We start from the raw sequence: 27,944 nt of genomic DNA on the forward strand, positions 1-27,944 counted from the left end.
GGAATAGTCCTGTATGACTAGATATTAAGAGGTTATAAATATGGCAGTAAATGAGTTTATGGAAGTATAATAATCAAGCTCTAAAAGTTCTCATGCCATTTTTTAAAAAAAAATATTTGTTTAAATATATATATTACAACTGTTTTTATGACTTAATTTTTTTTAAGAGCAGTTTTAGCTTCATAGCAAAAGTAAGAGGAAGGTACAGAGATTTCCCATATATCCATTTCTACCACATATGGATGGTCTGTCCATTAACATCCCTAACCAGAACGGTCCATTTGTTACAGTTGATAACCTATATCGATACATCATTATCACCAAAAGTCTGTAGTTTACATTAGGGTTCCTTCTTGCATTGTGCATTCCTGTGAGTTTAGACAAATGTATAATGGCATGTATTCACCAGTATAGTATCATACAGAGTATTTACACTGCGTTAAAAATCCTCTGTGCTCTGCCTGTTCATCTCTGCCTTCCCCAAACCCCTGGTTACCATTGATACGGTCTCCACAGTTTTGCCTTTTTCAGAATGTCATGTAATTGGAATCATACAGTATGTAGCCTTTTCAGATTGACTTTTTTCCACTTAGTAATATGCATTTAAAGTTCCTCTAGATCTTTTCATGGCTTAATAGCTGATTTCTTTTTAGTGCTGAATAATATTCCATTTTCTGAATGTACCATGGTTTATTTACCTATTCACCTCCTGAAGGTCATCTAGGTTGCTTATAGTTTTTGGCATTTATGAATAAACATCCATGTGGAGATTTTTGTGCGGACATAAATTTTTATTTCATTGGGTCAGTACCAAGGAGCACAGTTGCTGGCTCGTATGGTAAGAGTATGTTTAGTTTTGTTAGAAAGTGCCAAACTGTCTTTCAAAGTGGCTGTACCATTTTGCGTTACCATTCCTGTTGCTCCACATCCTTGCTAACGTTTGATATTGTCAGTATTCTAGATGTATAGTGGTATCTTGTTTTAATTTACATTTCCATGAGACGTGATGTGTGGAGCATTTTTTCATATGCTGATTTGCCATCTGTGTCTCTTCTTTGGTAAAGTGTCTGGCAAGGTCTTTGGTCCATTTTTAAATCATGTTGTTTTTTTATTGTTGAGTTTTAAGAATTCTTTGTATATTTTGAAAAACAATCCTTTATCAGAAATGTCTTTTGCAAATATTATCTCACAATCTGTGGCTTGTCTTTTAATTTTCTTGACAGTGTGTTTTGCAGAGCAGAAATTTTTAATTTTAATTTTAATGAAGTCTAATTTATCAGTTTTTTCTTTAATGGCATTTGGTGTTGTATCTAGAAAGTCATCAACAGACCCAACTTCATCTAGGTTTTTTCCTTTGTTATCTTCTAGGAATTTTATAGTTTTGCATTTCACATTTAGATCTGTGATCCATTTTGTGCTAATTTTTGTGAAGAGTGTAAGGTCTCTGCATAGGTTCATTTTTTTGCATGTGGATGTCTAGTTGTTCCAGTGCTATTTGTTGAAAGGACTACCTTCAGGGCACCTGGGTCGCTCAGTTGGTTAAGTGTCTGCCTTCAGCTCAGGTCATAATCTCTGGGTTCTGGGATCAAGGCCCACGTTAGACTCTCTGCTCAACAAGGAGTCTGCTTCTCCCTCTCACTTTCCCTCTGTGCTCTCTCTCTCAAATAAATAAATAAAATCTTAAAAAAAAAGAGGAAAAGATTATCTTCATTGTATTCCCTTTTCCCTTTTGTCAAATATTAGTTGACTATATTTTATATTTTAAGGGTCTATTTGGTGCCATTAACCTATTGGTTTATTAATATCACACAGCCTCAATTACTGTAGGTTTATACTAAGTCTTGAAATTGGGTAGTGTCAGTCCTACAACTTCGTTCTTGAATATTGTGTTGATTAGTCTAAGTCTTATTGCCTTTCCATGTAAACTTTAGTATCAGTTTGTTCATATCCACAAAATAACACGCTGGAAATTTGGTTAGGATTGTACTGGATCTATAGATCAAGTTGGGGAGAATTGATACTTTGACAATATTGAGTCGTCTTATCCATGAGTATGGAATATCTCTGCATTTATTTAGTTCTACTTTAATATCTTTCATCAGAGATTTGTAGTTTTCCTCATGTAGATCTTATACCTATTTTGTTAGATTTATACCTAAGTATTTTTTTTGGTGTGCTAATGTTAATGGTATTGTTTTTAAATTCAAATTCCACTTGTTCATTGCTGTATATAGGAAAGTGATTGACTTTTGTATATTAACTTTATATGTGGCAATCTTGCTGTAATCAGTTACTAGTTCCAGAAGTTTTTTTCTGATGCTTTCAGATTTTCAATATAGATAATCATGTCATCTGTCTATGAATAAAAACAGTTTTATTTCTTCTTTCCAGATAATATGGTCTCATGCCATTTTGATTATTTGCACTGTAATGAAGGAACACATACAGTTTCATTTAACACATACAGTAGTCCTTTAACTTATTTGACCACAGAAATATTGTGTTTTATAACATCTAATATCCCATGAAATTAGCTTTTGAAAAACACACGTTAGACATGATTACTAAGGAGCTTTGCCATACTTCTTGGATAAGAGTAAAAAACATTGGAGACAAGTTTTGGGAGACTATCAAATTGTTTATTACGCTTACTGGCTGTAGTATAGAATGGGATAACAAAGAAGGTGATAACACTTTATACTTCTAAAAAACAGGATACAGATTTCTTGTCATTAGAAAAATACCAGTATTGCTACATTAGAGGTTGTAGCCTCACCCAAAGTGAACACTTTCTCCTGCTCTTTCAGACCTGATACAAAAATTACATTGCAACAAATTATCCTGAGATTTAATGATTTAACACACATTTACTGTCTTACAGTTTGTGAGTCAGGAATTTGGGCATAGCTTATTTGGGTCTGCTTCAGGGTCTTTTACAGGCTGCAGTCAGGTTGTTGACTGGGCTGTCTTAATGCTTGACTGAGGAAGATCTGCTTTCAAGTTCACATGATTGTTGGTAGAATTCATTTCCCCTCTAGTTCACTAGAAGTTGCCCTCAATTCTTTGCCATATTTCCATTATGATAGCTTGTTCCATCAAAGTGTATAAGCAGAGAAAGGAGTAGAAAGTCTGTTAGCTAGACTGAAGTCATAGTTTTTTCATAACCAACTCACTAGGTTAATCACACACTCAAGAGGAAGGGATTCCATAAGGATGTGAATACTGGGAAGTAGAGATCAACGGGCAACATCTTAGAAGTTGCCTACCACAGTTATTAGCTGTGTGCTAGGCACTCTGTTACGTGTATGTATAAAGAAGGTGAATAAATATAAGAAGTTCTTATTTAATGTGGGTAGCTGCTTATGGAGATCTAAAATTAGAAAAATATTTGGCTTATGTAGTACTTGCTTGTGTGATCTGAGACAGCTGTTAGTGCTGGGAATGGGATTGTCTTTATCTATATACTTTATCATATGTAGTTACCAAACAAATGAAGGAACTATAATTTAGACATTACAGGGGCCATATCAAAAGCGGAGAGAAATCATAGAATTATGTAACTGACAGATATTAGAGGATAATTAATTCACTAATTCCCAGCCCCTAGAAGAATTTCTTTAGTAATAGGTCCAACAAATGGCCTTCAGCCTTTGCTTAAGTACTTCTAAGTTCAGATAAATTCATTCTCTATTGTACAACTCTTATGTTTATTTGAAGGTAGTTCCTTCAAATAGGTGTTCTTTCATATAACACGTTTGTGATATAATATTCAAAAGTTACAAAAAGAAGCACATCCCTATTGATATGTCCCCCAGCTACCTAGGTCTCTTTTCCCAGTGGTATTGCTAGTTTCTTGTGAATCTTTCCAGAAAGTTATATGTGGAATCTAAAACAAAACAAAAACAAAAACCAAGGTCGTAGCTACAGAGACCAGATTAGAAGTTGCCAGATTATAGATATATACATAGGAAGGTCTATGTATGTATGTGTCCTTTTAAAGACAGATTGTTATTTCTTTAAGTTTAAAAAAAAAATTATATTTGCTCTGTACTCTCAGTAAGGGCAGGAGCTTTGTGTCATGCATCATTGTATCCCCAGTGTCAGTAGTTGATACATAGTTAAGACCTAAATAAATACTTTTTGAATGAATGAATCTTTATTATATTTTTTCTGGTAAATATTCTTCATCTGCCATTTTTTGAACTTGCCTTTTTCCTCTATTCCCCCTATATTTTCAACCTCTCTGGAATCCATTTTTGTATATATGAAGTATATATGAAATATATATATATTTTGTATGTATGAAGTAAAGGTTCAAAATTTTTTTTTATATGTGGACAGATAGTTGACCCAGCACCATTTATTCAGTAGTCAGTCTATCCTGATTAATAATGCCACTGTGTGCTGTGCCAGGTTTTCATGTACTCAGGAATCTGTTTGGGGCTCTATTCTGTTCTTTGGCTTATTTATCGATCCCTGCGCCAACACTGTGGAGTTCCATGGTTTAAAATATTGTGTCTTTATACAGTAAGGCTTTGACTTTCCTTCCTTATGTTTTTCTTCAACATTGTCTTTGTTATTCTTGCCCTTTTATTTTTCCTTATGAATTTTGGCACCAACTTGTTAAGTCCTTTGAAAAACGTTGTTACTTTGTAAGTATTTTGAATTAATAGGTTAATTTGTGGAGAATTGCTGGCTTAATGATATACTATTTTTGTAGTTGGGAAAATAATACCTCTCCCTTTTTTAAAGACATTATTATTATTTTACTCTTTATTGTATTGCATTGATTATGAAATAGATTTTATTATTTTTAAAACAATTTCATGAGTGGTTAAATTATATTCAAAAGTACATATATCATGTAGCAAAATTTGATTATTTTTCCATTTTTTAAATTGAGATGTAATTGACACATAACATTAGCTAACACATAACATTTAGTTTCATAATGATTTGATTTGTATAGATTGGAGAATAGTTACCACAATAACATCTAGTTAACATCCATTAGCATGCATTGTTCGAAACTTTTTTTTCCCTTGGTATGAGAACTTTCAAGATGTACTCTCTTAGCAACTTTCAGATAGGCAGTACAGTATTATTAAGTAGTCACCATGCTGCTGTACATTACATTCTCATGACTTATTTATTTTATAACTGGTAGTTTGTACTTTTTTGACCCCCTTCACCAGTTTTGCCCACCCCCCTCCCACCCCCTTGCCTCAGGCAACTTTTAATCTGGTCTCTGTATCTATGACCTTGGTTTTTATTTTTGTTTTGTTTTAGATTCCACATATAAGTGAGATCATGTGGTATTTGTCTTTCTCTTAGTTCACTTAGTATATTGTACTCAAGATCCATCCACGTTGTCACAAATTGTAAGATTTCATTTTTTTTATGGCTGAATAATACTACCATTGTGTATGTATGTATGTATGTATATGGATTCAGCAATTCCATACATAACCCAGTGCTCATCATGACAGTTGAACTCCTTGATCCCTATCACCTATTTTCACCCATTCCCCCTACCCACATTACCCTCTCATAGCCATCAGTTTGTTCTCTATAGTTAAGAGTCTGTTTCTTGGTTTGTCTCTCTTTTTTCTTTCTTTCGCTCATTTGTTTCTTAAATTTCACATGAGTGAAATTAAGTGAAAAAATGAGTGTTTTTCTCTGACTGACTTATTTCACTTAGCATTATACTCTGTAGGTCCATCCATGTCATTGCAAATGGTGAGATTTCATTTTCTTTTATGGATGAATAGTATTCCTGTGTGTGTGTGTGTGTGTGTGTGTGTATACCACACCTTCTATATCTATTCATCTATGGGTGGACACTTGGGCTGCTTCTATAATTTACACCATGTTTTTTTTATCCATTTATCTGTTGATGGACACTTAGGTTGTTTCCATATCCTGGCTATCATAAATAATACTGCAGTGAACATGGGGGTGCATATATCTTTTTGGGTTAGTGTTTTTGTTTTCTTCAGATAAATACCCAGATGTGGAATTGCTGGATCATATGGTAGTTCTATTTTAAATTTTTTGTGGACCCTCCATACTATTTTCCACAGTGGCTGTACCAGCTTACTTCCCAGCAATAATTTTTTTTTTTAAGAAGGAGAAAGAGAGCGAGTGCAAGCGTGGGGTTACAGGGTCAGAGGGAAAGGGTGAGAGAGAATCTCAAGTGGGTTCCATGCCCAGTGTGGAACCTGATGTGGGGCTCGATCTCAACGATCCTGAGATCACCACCTGAGCCAAATCAACAGTTACATGCTTTTTTTTTTTTTAAAGATTTTATTTATTTATTTGACACAGAGAGAGAGAGCACCAGCAGGGGGGCAGCAGGCAGAGGGAGAAGCAGGCTCCCCGCTGAGTGAGGAGCCCAGTGCAGGACTTGATCCCAGGACACTGGGATCATGATCTGAGCCGAAGGCAGACGCTTAACCATCTGAGCCACCCAGGCATCCCCAAGAGTTGTATGCTTAACTGACTGAGCCACCTAGGAGCCTGTAGATTTTGTAAATTTTAGTTAAGTTTATACCTGCTAAAGGTGCTGTCTTTGAATATGTTTAGACACATATTCTGTAGAGTGCAGTATGGGCATTGGCATTCATTAATATAACAAGTATTTACTGAATATCTGCTATATCCCTGACACTGTGCTAGTTGTTGGGGATGAAGTGATAATCTAAAATTCTGATCTTAAGGATCTTAGAATTTAATGAGGATACTAGCAATAAACAGGTGAATTTTATTCAGTGTCAAGTGTGTTCTATTTGGAATCATCATAGAGGGGCAAAAGAAAAAGACATACCCAGGTGCTTTGTCAGGTGGAAATAATGGAAGAGCAGTATTATAGTGTTATTTACATGTGATAATACAAATAACTTTGAAATATTTCCTTGAAATAGTGGTACTTAATAAATTCTAGTTCCCCATAATGATGATGATAATGGTAGTGGTGGTAGAGGAGTTCCTGGAGATCACTTCAAAACTGAAACCATAGGCAGCTGACCAGTAAAGGAGGTTACCCTTCCAAAGAAGGTTCAGTGTAAAGTTTTCAGTGTCAAACTCTGATCAGTGCCATAAAAAAGAGGAAAAAGTGGTAGTCTTAAAATATTCTTTTTTTGGAATTTCACTTGTTTTTGAGATATTTTAGCTGCAATTCTCTTTCCTATTACAGTTTTTCCCTGTGATTTAATTCCATTGTTTTATTATTGGAGTAATAATTCCTTTCCAATAAAATAGTTGAATTTTGTAGAAATCTTAAAAAATCTAAATAGGAAAAATTGATGTTAGCTCTGTATTATAGATTAAAGGTGTTTTTGAAATGGATCCTCCTTCCTTATTTCAGGTTTGTCCTTTTGTTTTGATTTTATTTTTGTTTTGTAACCTGTCTTTTTCCTTGCAGGATTATAATGTCAAATCCCTCCTCTATAGCTTGATCTATTGTAGAAGTTCAATGACTGCTGAGCAAGTTTCGAATGCTGAATGTTTCTTGGTGCCAAAGGGGAAATCAACTCCAAACTCAGAAAAAGATACTGAATATAACCAATATAAAGAAAAAAGAAGAATTAAAGATGGAGAACTTGGATAGATATAAGGAAAAGACAAGAAATTATGAATCTGACTTTGATTGATAGATTAGTATTTTCTTGTTACAGATGTTCCTTTTAAAACTTTGTTTAATTTGGTTAAATAAACAGAAAAAAAATCTGGAAGAGTTCCGGAGCTAGTTGGGTTGTGTCTTTGGTATTCCAGTTGTGAAAAATAAAAGATGTTTGGCTATGCAAAAAATTGTATAGTTTGAAATTTCATTTAATTGGAGTTGTTAAGGAAGGATTTTCTGTCTATAGTACTTTTTGAAATTGCATAGACTATGATGCTTATAATAGACAAGGTTATTAGATATTTGGACAGATCCAGTACAGATGTTCAGTTATATGAGCCAGCTGATGGTGATACATTCAACAGATAATTGGCCTTATACCCAGTTCTGGGGATATAAACGTAATTAAAACACTGTCCTTATACTTACAAAGCATGCAATCTATTGAGAAAGTCAGAGATAGAAACAAATCTTCATAATACAATGTGGTATAATCAGTGTTAGCTCTGTACAGAGCTTTATAGGAGTCCACAGGATGGGTACTCATACTGTGGAAGAGGGATGTCATGGAAGGCTTTCTGGAAGATATAGTACGTTAGTTAAATTTTATAGAATGAGTAATAAAGTTGAAGGAGGGGAAAGAGTATCTTAATTGGCAGAGAAAGCGTTGATAAAAACACTGAAGGGAGAAACTTTTTGCTGCATTTAATAGTATAAAATAGAAGGCAGGAAATAGTCATATAGTAGGTGGATAAAGGCTTTGTACAAAATAATAAAATGCTCAGACCTACGTAATTATTTTATAGAAAACGTGGAATCATTCAAGAATTTTAAACAGCTTTTGTTCCTCACAAAATCCATCTACCTACCACTAGGATAGGAGGTAGGGAGACTGTTTAGAAGGCTAATATAATAAAGTGTGAGAAATATATGAAAGTAGAGATAGTGATGAAACAGATGGGACAAATTTATGCAATAATTAGAAGGCAGACCAGTTGAACTTGGTGATTGAAGTGTATGTGGACTAAAGTAGTATGGTAGAGTCTCTAGTTGCCTATTTAAAACCCAGCCATCCTTTCTTCCTTGGTAATAGATTCCAGTTTAATTTGGGATGGCAGTGTGCTTGTTTAAAAGACTGTATTTACCATTTTCTACATTAATTGAGGCCTTTTCAATAAGTTCTTGCAAATAAGGCTCCTTAAAATGAGCTGACTTAGCTGGGAGATGTGCCCTTTTGCCTTTACCCCTTTTTTTTATTGCCTAGAAGTGAATGTGGTGGTTAGAATTTAAGGAGCCTCCTTGCATCATGAGGTGACTTTGAGGATGAAACCTATGACTGGGATGATGGAGCAGAAAGTTAGAAGGAGCTGATGTCCTTAATTATTCTGGAACCTCTGTAGTAGCCTCAAGTTTTCACATTACTTGAGAGAGTAAAGCCTTACATCAAAGTATGGTTCCAGTATCAGCAGCCTCAACAGCACCTGGGAACTTAATAGAAATGGAAATTCTTGGCTCCATTCCGGATTTACTAAATCAGAATCCAGGAGTAGAGCCTGATCCGTGTTTTAACAAGCACTTTAAGTCATTCTAATGCATACTAAAGAGAACCATTGCCACATATTCAAGCCATTGCTACTTTTTGGGTTTCCTGTTTTATAGTAGACCTTAATTTTAGCTGATTCAGTTGCAAAGACACAGTAGTTAGGTTTAAAGTAAAGTTGGATAATTAACAAAGAATAGATCACTTTATTTATACCAGTGTTTAAAATAAAGAATTAGACCAGCATTTTCCAAATGTGTTTTGCTGAACACTAGTCCCTTGTGATGTTCAGCACAAAAAGTTCTGTAATTAGTTGTTTGGAAAATAATGAATGGTAAATTGGAGATTGATTATTCATGTTAGATGGTAAATTTCTAAAAAGTTGTCTAGAAAAGACACCCATTTAGTTTTTTTCTTTTTTTAAAGATTTTATTTATTAGAAAGAGCACAAATGGGGAGCAGCAGTGGGAGAGGGAGAGGCCAGCTCCCCACTGAGCAGGGAGCCCAATGTGGGGCTTGATCCCAGGACCCTGGGATCATGTCTTGATCTGAAGGCAGACACTTAACTGACTGAGCCACCCAGGTGCCCCTGAAACCTGTTTAGTTTATTTAGCCCAGTGTTTGCCAAACTTGATGAGCTCCCTTTTTTCACAAATACCTAGCAGCTTCCGTCTTGTGAAACTGGGGTGAGAATCACATTTTTTGGCATACTGAGGTAGTATTTTTATTTATTGTTTTAAAATGGCAAATGATGTGTGATGGAAGGAGATAATTTTTTAAGTATCTCTTCAATGCCACAAATGTTTCTTGAAATATGTGTATATATGTGTAAAGGTAATGCAAAGCCAAGCAGATATGTTCACTGCCCTATGGGCAGTTTGAGAATGGTGTGGTGTATAATAAGCTATAAGAAAAGCAGTAATGTACGTCACTACAAGAAAGGAATGCAAGAGAAGAATGATGAGGTTGAGGAATAGACATTTGAACCATTTTAGAGGAGCAGTAGGATTTTGCTTGTTTGGAATTGGAGAAGGTATTCCAGGCCAAGGGAATTAAGAAAGCTCAAAGCGGTAGATTTGGGAAAAGACAAGAATTTGGCCGGAGCATAGGACATTAATGAGGGAGCTGAGAAATAGGCCTGGAAAAGTATTTTGGGGACAGATCACAGAGGGTTGTGAGTTGCTCTATAAGAGATGAGGCTATTACGAACTTATGAGCAGCTGAATCACACAGTTCTGTTTACTTTAAAGTAAAATAACCAGAGAGAATGATTTGGGCAGGGAAATAAAGGAGGTGAGGAAGGGGTCAAGGATGGCACATTTCACTAAAGTAAATGAGGCAAAGAAAATGTCCTGTTTTAGATCAAGGTACTGAAAAGGAGAGAATTAAGAGTATAAACTTTTTCTCAAAAGAAATTTATGGGTGGGGCACCTGGGTGGCTCCGTCGGTTAACTGTCTGCCTTTGGCTCTGGTCATGATCCCAGTGTCCTGGGATCGAGCCCCTCATCAGGCTCCCTGCTCAGTAGAGAGTCTGCTTCTCCCTCTCCATCTCCCTCTGTCTCTCCCCCAACTTGTGCTCACTTTTCTCTCTCCCAAATAAGTAAATAAATAAATAAAATCGTAAAAAAAAAAATTTATGGGAAGCCTTTCATTCATTTCATAGTGTCAGTATTAAGTCATTTCAGGGTGTATTTAAATGTTAACATTTGTTAAATTCTCCTTAGCATCTCTCTTTTAACTCAGGAAATGACATACTTTATCATTTCTTAGTTGTTGGTATAACCAGATCTTCTGCCATTTAAACTACATGTGGAAGCAGTTCTGGATTGGCCAGAGTAAGGACTTCTGAAAATCTCCTCCATAAAAGCAATAAGAACACTGGCAGAATATTGCCAAAATCAACTTTTTCAGAACTCTGGGAATTAATCAAGGACTTGGAAAAATTTGAAGAGCATATTCAAGGAAAAGCAGCTGAATCTTGGTAAGAATTGCAAGTTTTGTCATGTTTTAACTGGCCCTAGTCCCATCTCCCCGTCCCCAGCTCTGCAGTAGCCTTATAAACCAGCAGCCTCACAATCAGGTTAGCTGTGACACCAGTGGCTTAACAGCCAGTGGAAGTGGCAGAATGTTTCAAGCTCCTCCAAAAGCACCATTGCCAGAGAGCTGTCGCCGTTTGACCTGTTTGACAGCTCTCTGGGAGAGCCCCTTGCACAGGGCTTGTCCTTATTTGACTTGACTCACAGTTTGTTCAATGGAAAAACTCTTTTCCCAGGGGTTTTGTTGAAAAAAATCATGACAGTTGTTTAACATCACAGCTGTCTGAGGTGGCAACACCTGTTGAGGGAAAACAGTTTAATAGAAAAATCTGGGAATGATGTTCATAGGCTGCATTGGAAAGCTCTAATGAATTCCTGGAGTTCTAAAAGACCATGGACGTGTTCAGTGCTGTCAGCATGTCCTTCAAAGGCCCTGATCTTTCATCTCTGGTTGACCTTGAGGTTCTGGAAAACAGGATGTGAAGGCTAAGGCAGAGTTGTAAACTGCCAGGGTGTTGGAGGTGTGCTCCAAAATACAGCCTCTCAGCAAAGGTTGGGAGACTTACTGGTTTCAGCCATTTTAAGGAAATGTCTGTCCAAATATTAGCTGACCACTAAGCTAAGCTGAACATGGAAAGAATACAGATTTCATAGAATTAGTCCAGAAAAGTCTTTAAGTAAACATCATCATCATTGTCAATAAAACTCACAGTAACAATAAACTGGGTTGAGGGGGGGATGTCTGATTTCCAAAGGTGGCAATTGTTATACTTAAAATGTCCAGTTTTGAGAAAAAAAAGAGATGTGTGAAGAATCAGGGAAGTATGGTCCATGTGCAAGAAAAAATAAGCAAACAAAACTGTCTAAGAGCAAGGTTGGATGTTAGACTTAGTACACATATCATCTATTCTAAATACGTTCAGAGAACTACAGGAAACCATATCTAAAGAATTAAAGGAGGGATGCCTGGGTGCCTGAGCCAGTTAAGAGATATATATCATCTGCTCTGCCCTGGCTGCCTCAGCCTTACCAGTGCAGGTCCTGTCTAAAGGTCATGATACTGAGGAAGTTCCCAAAATTTCTTTGGTGGTTGAAGATAGAGTCGAAGGCTACAAGAAGACCAAGAAGGGGGTGCCTGGATGGCTCAATTGGTTGATCATCTGCCTCTTGATTTTGGCTCAGGTCATGATCTCAGGGTTGTGAAATCAAACCCTATGCCAGGCTTGGTGCTGGACATGGAGCCTGTTTAAGATTCTCTCTCTTCCTCTCCTCCCCACTCCCTCTCTGGGGAAAAAAAAAAAAAAGGAAAGTATGAGAACAGTCTCTTACCAAATAAAGAATATCAATAAAGAGAAATTAGAAGAAATAAATAGAAATTAGAGAGCTGAAAAGTAAAATAACTGGAATGAAAAATTCATTAGGCTCAAGCAGATTTGGATTGACAAAATTTGATCAGTGAATTTAAAGTTGGGTCAATTGAGATTATCTTGAATGAGGAACAGAAAGAAAAAAGAATGAAGAAAACCAAAAAGACTAAGGTGTGTGGGGACACCTTCAAGGATACCAACAGCCTAGAGGGAGTCTAGAGGGAGAGGTGAGAAAGGGGTAGAAAGAATATTTGAAGAAATAATGGCTGAAAAACTCCAAACTTGATGAAAAACATGAATCTGCATATTTAAGAAGTTTAGAAAATTCCAAATAAGATAAACTTGAAGAGATCCAAAGATGTCATAATCACACTATTAAAAGAGCTAAAGAGGAATCTTCAAAGTAGCAAGACTGATGACTCATTGAGTACAAGTTATCCTCAGTAAGAGTAACAGCTGAGTTTTCATTAGAAATAATAAAGGCTAAAATTCAGTTGGATGACATATTCAACGTGCTGAAAAAAAAACCCCCTCTCAACCGAGATTTTATATCTAGCAAAAATGAAGGCAATATTAAGACATTGTAACATTAGGACATTCTTAGATACACAAAAATTGAAGGTATTTATTGCTAAAATACCTGCCCTACAAAAAACAATACAGACTGAAATGAAAGCACACTGGATAGTAACTTCAATCCACACACAAAAATAAAGACACTGGTAAAGGTAACTCTATAGATAAATATAGATGGCAGTATAAATATATTTTTATTTGTAACTCTTCTGAGTGAAAAAAAAACTGCATAAAGCATTGATTAGTTATAAAACTGTATTAAGGGGCTTATAATATGTAAAGATACAATTTGTATGACAACTAGAGTACAAAAGAGAGGGGAGAAAATGGAAGTATATTGTGGCGAAGTTTTTGTTTGCTATTGAACATTGAAATTGTTCATATTGAAATTAGGTTGGTATTAACCCAAAATAGATTGCTTTAAGTAAGATTTTAATTATAATTAACAGGGAAATCATTAAGAAAATAAAAACTGTGGTAAAGGGGAAACAAGGGGATGGTATATTAGAAATATCTAACACTAAAGAAGATAGTAGTGGGGATACAGAGAGACAGGAAAGATAAGACATAACTGAAAACAGAAAGCAAGATGAAAGATGTAAAATGCATCATAATTGATACATTAAATACAAATGTATTAAGCTTCCCAAGCAAAAGGTAGAAACAGAAAGAGTATATTTAAAAATACTAAATTATGTACTGTCTGTAAGAGACACAATTTAGAATCACTGTCAGAGCAGTGTTCACACCTTCAGATCAGCATGAGGAAATGCCTTTCTGTTAACATTGGCAAAGCTGGCATTCAGACTGGGAGCACTTTCTGGGAACACTGTTGCCTAGAATATGGAATCCAGCCAAGTGACATCATTCTTGACAATAAAAAGGATCAGTTTGAAAATAGTAAAATGGAGAATATTAATGCCTTTCCATATCTTCTTTTGTGAGGCAAGAGCTGGGACATGTGTGCCCAGAGAACTCTTCCCAGACCTAGAACCAACTGTTATAGATGGGATTCTTGCAGGGAAGTACAATTCACTCTTCCACCCAGAGCAGCTTCTTAGCATAAAGGAAGATGCTGCAAACAACCATGCCTGAGTTCACAACTCTGGGGTCAGAGACTGTGAATCTTAAACTAGAGAGGATCCAAAAGCTGGACTTTTGGAGAACACTGCAGTGAATTTAAGAGATTTTTAACTTTCTGAAGCTTTGGAGAAAGCGTTGAATCAGGATTTATATCTCTCTTAATGGTGTGGCGGCTTCTTTTTTTTTTTTTTTTTGTAAGTAGGCTCCGTGTTCAGTGTGGAACCCAGCGTGGGGTTCGAATTTACGACTCTGAGATTAAGATCTGAGCTGAGATTAAGAGTCGGACACGTAACCATCTAGTCACCCCAATGGTGTGGCCTTTGATTAGAGTATAGCAGGAAGATTAAATTGGAGTTCTTTGTATATCCAGCCCTCAGGATCTCCACTGCTATAGTAGAGCCTTACAACACTATCCTCACCATCCATGACCATCTATGACATGTGCCATCATACACTAGGTGTAGAACACCCCTTTTATTCCCACATAAATAGGCTGATAAGTCTTCCATTACTATTTCCCTTTGGTTTGAAGGGCCCTTGAATGTAAACCTAATAATTGAGTTCCAGACCACCATTATACCTTATCTGGGAATACATTTCCCCGTGACAACCTTTGCCCTCATCATCTCCGCTCTCAAAACCTACCATGAGTAGCTCTCTGACAGATATACCACTGCATTCTTAAGTTCTCTAACTAACCAGCTAGTCAAGAGTGATTTTCGACTTGGCAATTTTATGGCTTGCTGTTTACCATACAGAGGAAATGTGGTCCCTAAGGATGTGAATGCTGGAATTGCAGCCATTAAGTCAAGGAATTCTGTTCAGTTTGTAGATTGGTTTCCAGCTAGTTTCAACAACTATCCAGCCATGATGCCAGGAGGCAACGTGGCCAGAGTCCAGTGGGCTATCTGCTTGCTGAGCAACACCATGGCAATTGTGGAGGCCTGAGACCTACTGGACCACAATTTACTTAAAAAGGAAGTAAGATGTCAGTCAATAATCTAACCTAACCTAACCTTAGTTTCTATCTAGTTAAGAAACTAGAAAGAGATGAGAAAAGTAAAGCCAAAACAAGAAGGAAGGAAATAATGAAGATGTGAACAGAAAAAAAGAATAGGAAAACAATAAAATTCATGAGAACAAAAGTTGGGTCTTTGTAAACATCAACAAAATTGAGAAAACTTTGGCTAGATTGATTAAGAAAAAGAACACTCCAGTTATTAAAATCAGAAGTGAAAAAACTTCACTACAGACCTTACATAATTAAAAAGGATTATAAGGGAATACTATTAACAACTGTATGCCAACAAATTAGATAACCTAGGTGAAATGGACAAATTCCTAGAAAGACACAAACCTGTGACATTGACACAAGAAGAAGCAGAAAAATTTCAGTAGATCAATAATGACAAAAGAGAATTAGTAATTAGAAAATTCTTACAGGGGCACCTGGGGGGCTTGGTCAGTTGAGTGTCCGACTCTAGATTTCGGCTCAGGTCATGATCTCAGGGTTGTGAGACCAAGCACTGCTTTAGGCTCTGTGCTCAGTAGGACAATCTGCTTGAGATTCTCTCTTTCCCTCTGCTCTCTCTCTTTCCCTCTCAAAATGGATGAATGAATCTTAAAAAAAAAAAAAAGAAAAAAAGTTCTTACAAAGGAAAGGTCGGGCTAAGATGACTTCATGGTGAATTGACCAAATGTTTAAAGAAGAGGTTTCATTTTTTTCCTTGTAATTGATTTCTAGTTTCATGGCATTGTGGTTGGAAAGATGCTTGATACAATTTCAATTTTCTTGAATTTACTGAAGCTTGTTTTGTGACCTAAGGTGATCTATCTTGGAGAAGGTTTCATGTGCACTTGAAACAAATATGTACTCTCTTTTTGGATGGAATGTTCTGTATGTATCTGTTAGGTCCATTTGGTATAATGTGTTGTTCAAAGACACTGTTTTCTTATTGATTTTCTGTGTGGGTGATCTATCCATTGATGTTAAGTGGAGTGTTAAAATTTCCTACTGGTATTGTATTACCATCAGTTTCTCCCTTTATGTCTGTTAATATTTACTTTTGGGTATTTAGGTGCTTCTATGTTGGGTACATAGATCTTTACAATGTTATATTCTCTTACTGGATTGATCCCTTCATCAGTGTGTAACACCTGAAATCTCTTGCTACAGTCTTTGTTTTAAAGTCTATTTTGGGGGTGCCTGGGTGGCTCAGTCGGTTAAGCATCTGACTCTTGATTTTGGCTTGGGTTACAATCGCACTGTCATGAGAACGAGCCCCACATGGGGCTCCATGCTCAGCATGGGGTCTGCTGGAGATTCTCTCTCCTTCTCTTTCTGCCCCTCCCCCCCTTCACTCTTTCTCTGTCAAATAAATAAATCTTAAAAAAAAACCCAAAGTCTGTTTTGTCTGATAAGTATTGCTATCCTGGCTTCTTTTTTTTCCTTTCCATTTGGATGAAATATGTTTTTTCGTCCTTTCATTTTCAGTCTTTCCTTAGGTCTGAAGTGAGATTCTTGCAGGCAGCATATAGATGGATCTTGTTCTTTTTTAACCAGTCTGCCACCCCGTGTCTTTTGATTAGAGCATTTAGATAATGTACATTTAAAGTAATTACAAATGGGTATGTACTTATCGCCATTTTGTTCATCGTTTTCTGGTTGTTTTGTAGGTCTTCTTTGTTCTTTTCTTCTCTTGCTCTCTTCCCCGAGGTTTGATGGCTTTCTTTAGTGTTATGGTTGGCTTTTTTACTCTTTATTTTTTACTTATGTGTTGTAGGTTTTGATTTGTGGTTACCATGAAGTTAATATATAACATCCTAAGTATACAGTAGTCTATATTAAGTTGATGTTTGTTTAAATTCAAATACATTCTAAAAGCAGTATATTTTTAATTTCCCTTCCACATTTTATGTATATATTGTCATATTTTACATCTTTTTATTTTGTGAATCCATTAATATTTTAGATATAATTGTTTAGTACTTCTGTCTTTTAACCTTCAGACTAGCTTTATGATAATGATTGATCTACTACCTTTACCATGTTTACTTTTACCCATTAAATTTTTTTCTTTTATAATTTTCTTCTAGTTATGCCCTTTTCTTTTTCACTTAAAAAATCTTCTTTAGCCCCAGTAGCTCAGTTGGCTTTTGACTTGCGGGATAAACATTAGTAATTTTCCTGCTTCATGGATTAAATGTTTGGTTGCCTGCTCTACTGCTGAGGTATCTCATGGAAGGCCCAGGAGAAACAAAACATGGGACAAATAAATATCAGATCCTTCTCTGTGCTCTTGGATACAAGGTATTGTAAAGAAAGTTTCAGGGTTCAAGCCTATTGCGCAATCTCCCCTACCCCCCTGCCACCGGAATCAGGCACTCCAGGGGTGTCCCATGTGTGGGCTCCGTGTGCCCTCCTGTTGTGTCTGAGCCGTGATTGTTTTAGCCCAGCTGGCTTCAATGACCTGCTTTGCTTGTTATAGGTACACTGGGCATGGTTTGCTCCCTGTACTGTCGAATGGCCTGGCTGAAGCTGCTTCAGGTTCATTGGTCTATGAGGCCAGCAGTCAGCATAGCCATCTGTAGTTAGCCTTTCTGCCATAGCTGCAGGCCCACAGAAGGACAGGGATTGCTCCCTGCACAGCCAGCTAAGAAGCCTGGCCTCAGGAACGGGGTACACTAACGTGTGTAGTTATCTCCTCTGCCTCCCCAGGGGAGGAGTCACTTTGGAGTAGCACTGGTCCTGGCTGAAGCTTCCTGCTGGGTGTGGTAGAGTAGGAGCCACTTTGGAGAGATGCTTGCTGAGGTGGGTGGGTTGGGGTGGGGCCACAGGAGAACAATGGGGCAGGGTATGAGGTGCCAGCAAGGTAGATGTAGAGTGTTGGCCCTGGCTCCTGCAAATGTCTGCCTATCTAGGCTTGGGGAGAGGAGGAGAAATGGTGCCCACTAGCACTTTCTTTCCTGTAGAAATCTGCAGGTGTTTGCCCCTCTGGCACACATTCTGATATTAGTAAATTTCCTTTGTGTATACTCCAGGTGCTGCTTTTGTGCTGTGTCTTGGGTTGAGTTATTTAGTATGCTGGCTATTAAAGGCAGGGACTTGGTTTCCTATTGCCCTCCATCAGTCCTGGAGCCAGGCCCACTGATTTTTAAATCTCACAGAGTTAAGCCCTGCCAGCTTTCAAAGCCAGACATTATGGGGACTCGTCTTCTCAGTGCAGTTCTCCAATGCTGGGGATGCCTAGTAAGGGGTCCGATCCTCTTGCTTCTCTTTGCTTGTGTTGTCCCTCCTATTTGTGGTTGGTCACTTGGGGGGTCTGGTCCCCAACAGCATCTCTGCCCCTCCTGCCCTTTTTAATGTTGCATTTTCTCTGCGACTAGCTATGAAAGGTCTGTTCTGCCAGTCTTCAAGTCATTTTCAGAGTTAGTTGCATAAAGGTAGCTGTTACCTTGGTGTGTCTTTGGGACAAGGTAAGCTTAGGATCCTTCTCCTTTGCCATTTTCCCTCTTTCCAAATCTAGCAACATTTAAAAAGGATTATTTATACCCATGAACAACTGAGATTTATCTCAAGAACACAAGGCAGGTTTAATGTTTGATAATCAATCAATATAATATACTGTTAACAAAATAAAGGCAAAACTCAATGATCACATAAATAAATATAGAAAAAGCATTTGACAAAATCCAGCAACCTTTCATGATAAAAACACTCTACAAACTAAGAATAGTAAGGAACATTCTCAACTTGATAAATATTTATAAATAACCCACAGTTAACATTGCACTTAATGGTAAAACACTATGGATGCTTTCCAGTAACAAGACAAGAGATGTCCACTCCTGCTACTACTATTCAACATTGGACTGTTTTGTTCTAGCCAGGGCAATTAGACAAGAAAAAGATATAAAAGGGGGATCCTGGGTGGTTCAGTCGGTGAAGCATCTGCCTTTGGCTCTTGTCATGACCCCAGCGTCCTGGGATCGAGTCCCATATCGGGCTCTTTGCTCAGAGAGGAGCCTGCTTCTCCCTCTGCCTGCTGCTTCCCCTGCTTGTGCTCTCTCTCTCTCTGACAAATAAAATCTTAAAAAAAGAGAGAGAAAAAGATATAAAAGGCATATGGATTGAAAAGGAAGATGTAAAACTATTCCTATTTGCGATGACATGATCTTGTATATAGATAATCTTAAAAATGGACTTAGATTTATCTTTTAAAAATCGTAAATGATAATCTAAGTCCATTAAAAAACTTTTAGAACTAATAAGTTCATCATGGTTACAGATACAAGATCATTACACAAAAATAAATTGCATTTCTATATCCTAGAAATTTCTATAACTGAAAGTGAAATTAAACAATTCCATTTACAATAACATCAGAAAGAATAAAATAATTAGGAATAAATTTAACAAAAGAAGTGTAAGACTTGTACACTAAAACTACAAAATATTGGTGAAAAAAAGTAAACACCAAAATAAAGTCAAAGTAAAGTTAATGGATTGGAAAACAATATTGGCAAGTTGGTAATACTTCCCAATCCTCTGAAGAGCCTGTGTTTACAGAAATTGACAAGCTGATCCTTAAATTCATATGGAAATGAAATGGACCCAGAATAACCAAAACAAATAAAGAGCAATCCAATTTTTCTAGGAACACACTCCTTTTTTTAAATTTTATTTTATTATATTATGTTAATCACCGTACAGTACATCCCCAGATTCCGATGTAAAGTTTGATGCTTCATTAGTTGAGTATAACACCCAGTGCACCATGCAATACGTGCCCTCCTTACTACCCATCACCAGTCTATCCCCTTCCCCCACCCCCTCCCCTCTGAAGTCTTCAGTTTGTTTCTCATAGTCCATAGTCTCTCATGTTTCATTCCCCCTTCTGATTACCCCCCTTTTCTTTATCCCTTTCTTCCCCTACCGATCATCCTAGTTCTTATGTTCCATAGATGAGAGAAATCATATGATAATTGTCTTTCTCTGCTTGACTTATTTCACTTAGCATTATCTCCTCCAGTGCCGTCCATGTTGCAGCAAATGTTGAGAATTCGTTCTTTCTGATAGCTGAGTAATATTCCATTGTATATATGGACCACAGCTTCTTAATCCAGTCATCTGTTGAAGGGCATCTCGGCTCCTTCCATGATTTGGCTATTGTGGACAATGCAGCTATGAACATTGGGGTGGCATATGGCCCTTCTCTTTACTACGTCTGTAACTTTGGGGTAAACACCCAGTAGTGCAATGGCTGGGTCATAGGGTATAGGAACACACTCCTAATTTCAAAACTTACTATAAAGCAAAAGTAATCAAGATGGTGTGGGTGCTGGCATAAGGTTAGACATATAGATCCATGGATTAGGATTGAGAGTTTCTATCATAAATTTCATAATGGTCAGCTGATTTTTGACAAGTGTATCAGGACAATTCACTAAAGAATGAAGTCTTTTCAACAAATGATGTTGAGACAACTGGATATGTAAAAGAATGAAGTTGCACCTGTATCTCATACAACATGCAAAAATGAACTCAAAATGGTTCACAGACCTAATGTAAAGTTATAAAACTTTAAAACTATGAAACTCTTGGAAGAAAACATAGGTGTAAATCTCTGTGACCTTGGGTTAGACAAAGTTTTCTGAAATAGGATGCCAAAAGCACAAGTAAGAGAAGAAACATTAGATATATTAGAATTTATTAAATTACAAATTTTTATGCTTCAAAGGACACTATTAAGAAAGTAAAAAGCCCACAGATTGGGGTTCCTATATTTGCTAGAGGACTTGTATTTAGCATAAAGAATTCTTGTAACTCAATAATAAAAAAAACTGATTTAAAAATGGGCAACGGGTCTGAATAGACATTTCTCCAAAGATGATATGCAAATGGCCAATAAGCACAAAAGAAAATAGTCAATATCATTAGTAACTAGAGAAATGCAAGTCAAGCTATAATGAGATACTACTTCATACCCACTAGGATGGCTAGAATTGAAAATCAGATGGCAACTTTGGGGAGGACTGGTAGAAGCTGGTAATGCTGGTGGAAATGTATAATGGCATAGCTGCTTTGAGAAACAGTTTCACAGTTCCTCTAAATGTTACACACGGAGTTACTTTACAGCCTGGTGAGTTAACTCTAGCTAATTACCCAATAGTCATGAAAACTTGCGTTCACACAAAAGCCTCATACATGAATATTCATGGCAGCATATTTATAATAGCCAAAAAGTGGAAACAATCCAAGTATCCATCTACTGATGAAAAGGTAAACATAATGTTGTGCATCCATATGATGGAATATTACTTGGCCATAAAAAGGAATGAAATACTAACACGCCACAACATGGATGAACCTTAAAAACATTATGCTAAGTGTAATGTCAGAAGTCAGTCGCAAAATACTGCATACTGTATGATTTCATTTATCTGAACATTTCATTTCTGGGTATTATGGACTATCCAGAATAGGTAAATTTATCAAGACAGAAAGTAGATTAGGGATTGCCTGGGAATGGGGAGTAGTAGGGAGAGGGTGTGACTGCTGATGGGTGTGGGTGTCCTTTTTGGTGTGATGGAAATGTTCTCTAATTAGATAGTGGTGATGGTTTCACAACTCTGGATATACGAAAACCACTGAATTATTTGCTTTTTTAAACAGGTGGATTTTGTAGTGTGTGAATTATACCTTAAAAAACTATCCTATAAGAAAAAAAATGCATGTATGTGCTCATGCAGAATGTATTTGAGTGTCTCCTGATTGTCAGGCATCTTAATACTATCTCACGTGTGTGACTCACCTAAAATCTTTCTCCTGGTTTTGTAATTTTGATCCTAAATCTGCATGGCAATCATCTGGTTATCTTTTTAAAAAATGAAAGTTTCCCAGTGTCTGTACCCAGAGATTCTGCCTCAGTGTATCAGAGATGGGACTGAAGAATCTCTGTTTATCACAAGTTCCCCTTAAGTATCTCTGATGCATCTATGTGGGAGGACCACATTTAAAAACCGTGCTCTGGGAGAATGAAGTCTCAGTTTTAGCGGCCACATTTTTATTTATTTCCTTCTTATCTTCTTAAAGGGAATTTTACTTTCTGAATTGAATGTGTATAGATTAAAATGAAAACATTTTATTTTATTTTTTTTCATGTTTCTCACTGCCTTTGATCAGGTCTTCCCTCAAAATTAGCTGTCCATAATGATTTGACATTTATGGAGTAAACAATGCAGGAGCAGGCTTCTTTTCTTCTGTGGTGGGTTTTTTTCTTTTTCTTTTTTTTCCTTGCAGGCTTCTTCTCAGCTGCTGGTTTCTTGGTAGCTGCAGGCTTTTTTCCCACCAAATGTTTCTTCTGCTTCTGAACGTGAACAGCCTTCTTTCCTTTCTTCGCTCCCACAGCTTCTTGCCTGGATCCCCCTTCTCTTCTGATTTGTCTAGTAAGGCTGCCGCTGTCTGATCCATCTGGAACTTGTGATTCTTGGCTGGCGAAGAATGGTGTTCCAGTGCATGGTCTTTGCATGTGGGTTTAGCTTCAACATGATTGTCAGATTTTTCAGCGGATTCTTCTTTAGGACTCTGCGATGACTCTTCTTGCACAGTGTTCAGAGGGCTCTTTGGATCTCTGGGCTTTTCAAAGTTCTACTAAGGTCTGTATTAAACATCTTCTGCATGGGAAGGTTGTAGGATACTCTTGAGGGAGGCAGCCTCAAGAGTATGGCCAAGTGCCATACGGATCATCTAACTTGAGGAAAGCTCTTTCAGTCCAGACTCAGAAAAGTCCCACACGCCCACCAAGAGCAAGTTTCAAAATGTCTGATTTGCTTACATTAAGTAGATTAATTCCAGGGATGTTTCTGAAGGCCTTGGTGATACCATTGCCCTCATTATAGATGATGCAGGGTCCTCTTTGGTGAGTATGATTGTTTCTCATTTTGCCTTTTCCAGCTCTCATTTGCAGAGAGGCATAGACCTTTTTGATATTATTCCAGGCTTTATGTTCGTTCTTTCCTTCCTTCCTTCCTTCCTTCCTTCCTTCCTTCCTTCCTTCCTTCCCTCCCTCCCTCCCTCCCTCCCTCCTCTCCCCTCCTCCCCTTTCCTCCCCTCCACTCCCTTCTGCTCCCATCTCCTTCCCTCCCCCTCCTTCTCTCTCTTCCTTCCTTCTTTCCCTTCTTTCCTTTTCTCTCTTTCTCTCTTTTCCTTCCTTCCTCTCTTCCTCCTTTTCCTTTTCCTTTTCGCTTCCCTTTCCTTTCCTCTCTTTCTCTCTTTCATGGTTTAACAAAAGTTTATTTCTCATTCCTATAAAGTCCATCACAGGACTGGGATTCTGCAGAACAACTGCTCTCCATGTAGGGGGCTCAGCATTCCAAACTACTTTGAGTTTCTGGCCCCTTTTTCCGTATGGGCTTCTATGACTGAGGCAGGAAAAACACTAGAGTCTTGCACCAACAAATAAAGGCTTCAGCCCAGCAGGCTTTCAGTTTCTTAAGAAGCAAAATAGCCTCCTTTGTCATCATCGTCTTCTTTTTCTTCTTCTTCTTCTTTTTTTTTTCAGATTTATTTATTTTAGAGAGAGAGAGAGTGCACACATGTGCGGGGAGGGGAAGGGGCAGAGGGAGAGAGAGAATCTCATGCAGACTCCCGGTTGAGCATGGAGCACGATACGGGGCCCAATCCCACAACCCTGAGATCATGAGCTGAGCTAAAATCAAGAGTTGGATGCTGAACCAATGAACCACCCAGGCACCACCTCCTTGGTCTTCTTGTAGCCTTCAACTCTATCTTCAACCACCAAAGAAAGTTTGGGAATATCCTCAGTATGATGACTTTTATTTTATTTATTATTTTATTTATTTCTTTTTAATAATAATATTTTTTATTATATTATGTTAGTCACCATACAGTACATCCCTGGTTTTTGATATAAAGTTCCATGATTTTACTTGCGTATAACACCCAGTGCACCATGCAATATGTGCCCTCCTTACCACCCATCACCAGTCTATCCCATTCCCCCACCCCCCTACCCTCTGAAGCCCTCAGTTTGTCTCTCAGAGTCCATAGTCTCTCATGCTTCATTCCCCCTTCTGATTACCCTCCTTTCTTTATCCCTTTCTTCCCCTACCAATCTTCTTAGTTCTTATGTTTATGGACATTCTTTTGGGTTTTCCATATAGAGTATCATGTCATCTGCGAAGAGAGACATTTTGACTTCTTCTTTGCTGATCTGGATACCTTTTATCCCTTTTTGTTGTCTGATTGCTGTTGCAAGGACTTCTAATACTATGTTGAATAATAACGGCCGATGATTCTGACATTGGAACGTTTCATTGAGTCAGTAATCTCCCGTAACCTACATTCTTGAGATTGGATTTTTTTGAGCCAAGTTTCTATTTTAGCTTTCTCTTCTACTAACCCATCCTCCAATTGCCGATATNATCTCCCGTAACCTACATTCTTGAGATTGGATTTTTTTGAGCCAAGTTTCTATTTTAGCTTTCTCTTCTACTCACCCATCCTCCAATTGCCGATACGCTCTTCTGCCTCATTCACCCTTGTCGTCAGATCATCTAGTTTTGACAGCATTTGATTCATAGAATTTTTAATTTCTGCCAGATTCGCTCTCATTTCCACCCTTACAGATTCCATATTCTCGTTAATATTTTTGTTAATATTTTTTTCAAGTCTACACATCATCTTGACCATTGTTACTCTGAACTCCATTTCTGACAATTTGTTTATATCCATATCCATCAGTTCTGTGGCAGAGGCCACAGACTCATTGTCTTTTCTTCGCTGGGAGGGATTTCTCCTTCTCATCATTCTGATGAGGAGAATTGTGGGTTGTCCAGAGCCCAAATTATTGACCAGGACCCAGGCCGTGTGCCCTTGTTTTATAGGGATCTTAGGGATGTGGGGCTTCTTGATTTTTCAGCCTGCCTTCTGGGGGAGGGGCCTGCCGTGCTGATACTCAGGCAACCCTGTTTGGGTAGATTCTCCCTGTCCCCTGTGAGGGGGGATGGGGATGGGCACACTGTGAGCCAGTATTTCCAGGCTTTTGTTCTCTGGCTGCTTTCCCTGGTGGTTTGCTGTGCCTCTTCTAAGAGTCAGAGCAGCAGTAGCCAAATCTCAGCCTCTGTCTCAGAACAGAGGGATGGCAGACTATTCTCCACTGGGCCCCTCTGGCCACTTTAACTCTGTTTCTGTTGGTGCTGCTCAATCCTGCAGCATCCCAGGATGTGCGCCCCACACTCGGTGTCCCAGCCCTTACTTCCAGGGCCCGCGCGTCTCTGTCCTTTGTGTTTCTAACACCGCCAGCCGCCTCCACGCGCTGTCGAGCTCCATTTCATTGTTTTTTGTGCACTCTGGAGCTCCGGTTTTCAGACTGGTCGCGCACATTCCTGGACTCATGGTCTCAGTCTGCTCTCTTGCGGGTGCTGGTCCGCAAGTCTGCCCGCTCCTCAGTGCAGGTGGCTACCGCTTCCCAGCGCCCGAATGCGGCGGCTCCCTCCCTCTTCTGTTTATCTTCTGATATCTGTGTGTGGCTTCACAGCTCCCCGCTTCATACCTCAATACTCAGCGCTGGAGATGTTCATTTGTAGAGATCCATATGTATCTTCCTGCGTCTCAGGCTGATTCCATGGATGTTCAGGTTGGTCTGGTACCTATCCAGCTCGACTCAGGGGACCAGTTGAAAAAGGGGACCTGTTGAAAAAGGGGACCCCTTCTCCTCCGCCATCTTAACTGCCCTCAGTATGATGACTTTTAGACAGACCTGTTTGGTAAGGCTGAGGCAGCCAGGGCAGAGCAAATTATATATAGCTTGAGTTGTGTTCATTCCGCAGTGCTAATGGCTCCAGGTTTTGGTTGGTGCAAATGTGCAGCCCCCACAACACTTATTTCCAAAAGCACACTGGCCAGAACCGTGAGTCCTACCACCTCGAACTCTGGGACTTCAAGCCACGGATCTGCCAGTACCCCAAGACTCAGTACTGGTTTGATGACCGGCTTATTCACTGACAGCATAGGGCTGTGTGTTGTTTTTGCACAAGCTGGTGAACAAAGTTCACAATATCAGGTCGAATGGTAGCCTTGAACCCATCAGGAAAAGTAACATTTTTGCCAGATGGCTCCCCCTTTTTGAAGTACACTGACATCAATGGACAAGCGTATGCCCTGGTGGGGGGCACCTGGGCATGAGAGGACCATGCTCCTTTCAGTCCTGTGGCTCCTTTGGGGAAAAAAGAAAACAAAAATGTTTTAAAATATTTATTATATTTATGAAGAAATAGTCTATTTCTTAGTTCTGAGTGGATTGAAGAAATCACAAAAGATGAGACTGACAGATTAGAAAATATAAAAATAAACGTAATGAAAATGTAAAGAATGGTAGGTGATGAGAAAAACTTGCCTGAGTTTAGGATATAGTGGGTTAATAGTTACAACACATAAAGTGATAATTCAAATTTATAAGAAAATTATTAAGATTCCAGTAGATGAATCCAGGAATAAATATGTAAAAAATTTTCAAAAATAAAAGAAGTGCAAATTAACCTCTAAATTATATTTTTATGCTTAGTAAAGCAGCAAAATATTAAAATGGCCAGGTCCCATGGTTGTGGTTAAATTGGTGTCAGTTTTCATTTATGAAAGCAGTGTGAAGTTGGTATAAAGTAGTTTGATAATGTCTCATGAGCCATAAAAATGATTATCTTCTTTGATCCCAATGATATCAGTCTTAAAAAACTTGTCTTTGAAACATGTTTTAACAGAAACAAAAATAGGCATTTTTAGATGTTAAATTGGAAACTGAATAAATGTGGAACAAATAAACCCTTTTTTTGCCCCAAAGGTTTTATTTATTTATTTGAGAGAGAGAGGAAGCAAGCATGAGAGAGAGGGGGATGGTCAGAAGGAGAAGCAGGCTCCCCACTGAGCAGGGAGCCCAATATGGGACTCAATCCCAGGACTCCGAGATCATGACCTGAGCCAAAGGCAGACTCTTAACCAACTGAGCCACCCAGGCATCCCAACAAGCGAATCCTTTAATAATTCATTGTACGTCAATATCATAGACTGTTACAAAAGCATGAATTATGAAGACATACATTATGTAGGTAGGAAACACTACCTAAAAATGTATTTGTGCTATAAATAACAGTGATGGAACACTTTTTTAAAATTCTTAATTTTTTAAACATTTTATTATGAAAATTTCCCAACATACAGCAAAGATAAGAGAGTTTTCCAGTGGGTATCCATATATTATCATTTAAATTCTGCCACTAACATGTTGTTATACTTTGCCGTAATATTTTTAAATTTATTTTTCATGAAAAATTTAAAACTTCCCCCAGTTATCAAGTAATAATAATTTCTTGAGAGATACTTACTTTTGATTAACAGAGGCATAACTTCTTTTTTTTTTAATGTTTTTTTATTATGTTAGTCACCATACAGTACATCCAACACAGGCGTAACTTGTAATAGATTTCCATTAAACGGTTTAGAACAGTTTCCTGTAAGTTTGTGTATGGCCACCAGGTGTAGCTCTGGACCCACAGCATCCTGGGGTAAGCATCTGCAAGGAAGGGTTTTAGTTGAAGGTAACTTCCAAATGCAATCAGACTTGTTTATTCGGTAAGGGTACAGTAAATCTCGTTTTCATTAAGATCTAAAGTAATTTAGGTTATATATTTATTTTATTGTTCAG

The 27,944-nt window shown here is 37.9% G+C and overlaps 1 protein-coding gene and 2 pseudogenes across 1 annotated transcript in view; 2 read left to right on the top strand and 1 right to left on the bottom strand.

Moving 5' to 3' along the window:
• Positions 1–7,665, top strand: part of STK31 (serine/threonine kinase 31) — an 80,769-nt gene extending 73,104 nt beyond the window's left edge. The window contains exon 22 of the mRNA XM_019810367.2: positions 7,424–7,665. Within this exon, the coding sequence (XP_019665926.2) occupies positions 7,424–7,609 (186 nt within the window). The 3' untranslated portion in view covers positions 7,610–7,665. The remainder of the gene's footprint in view (positions 1–7,423) is intronic.
• A 6,236-nt stretch (positions 7,666–13,901) lies between these two features.
• LOC117796317 lies at positions 13,902–15,171 on the top strand (annotated as a pseudogene).
• A 7,276-nt stretch (positions 15,172–22,447) lies between these two features.
• On the bottom strand, positions 22,448–27,643 carry LOC100463613 (annotated as a pseudogene).
• Between the last annotated feature and the right edge of the window lie 301 nt (positions 27,644–27,944).

Source organism: Ailuropoda melanoleuca, chromosome 1 (genome assembly GCF_002007445.2).
Source record: "Ailuropoda melanoleuca isolate Jingjing chromosome 1, ASM200744v2, whole genome shotgun sequence".
Taxonomy (NCBI): domain Eukaryota; kingdom Metazoa; phylum Chordata; class Mammalia; order Carnivora; family Ursidae; genus Ailuropoda; species Ailuropoda melanoleuca.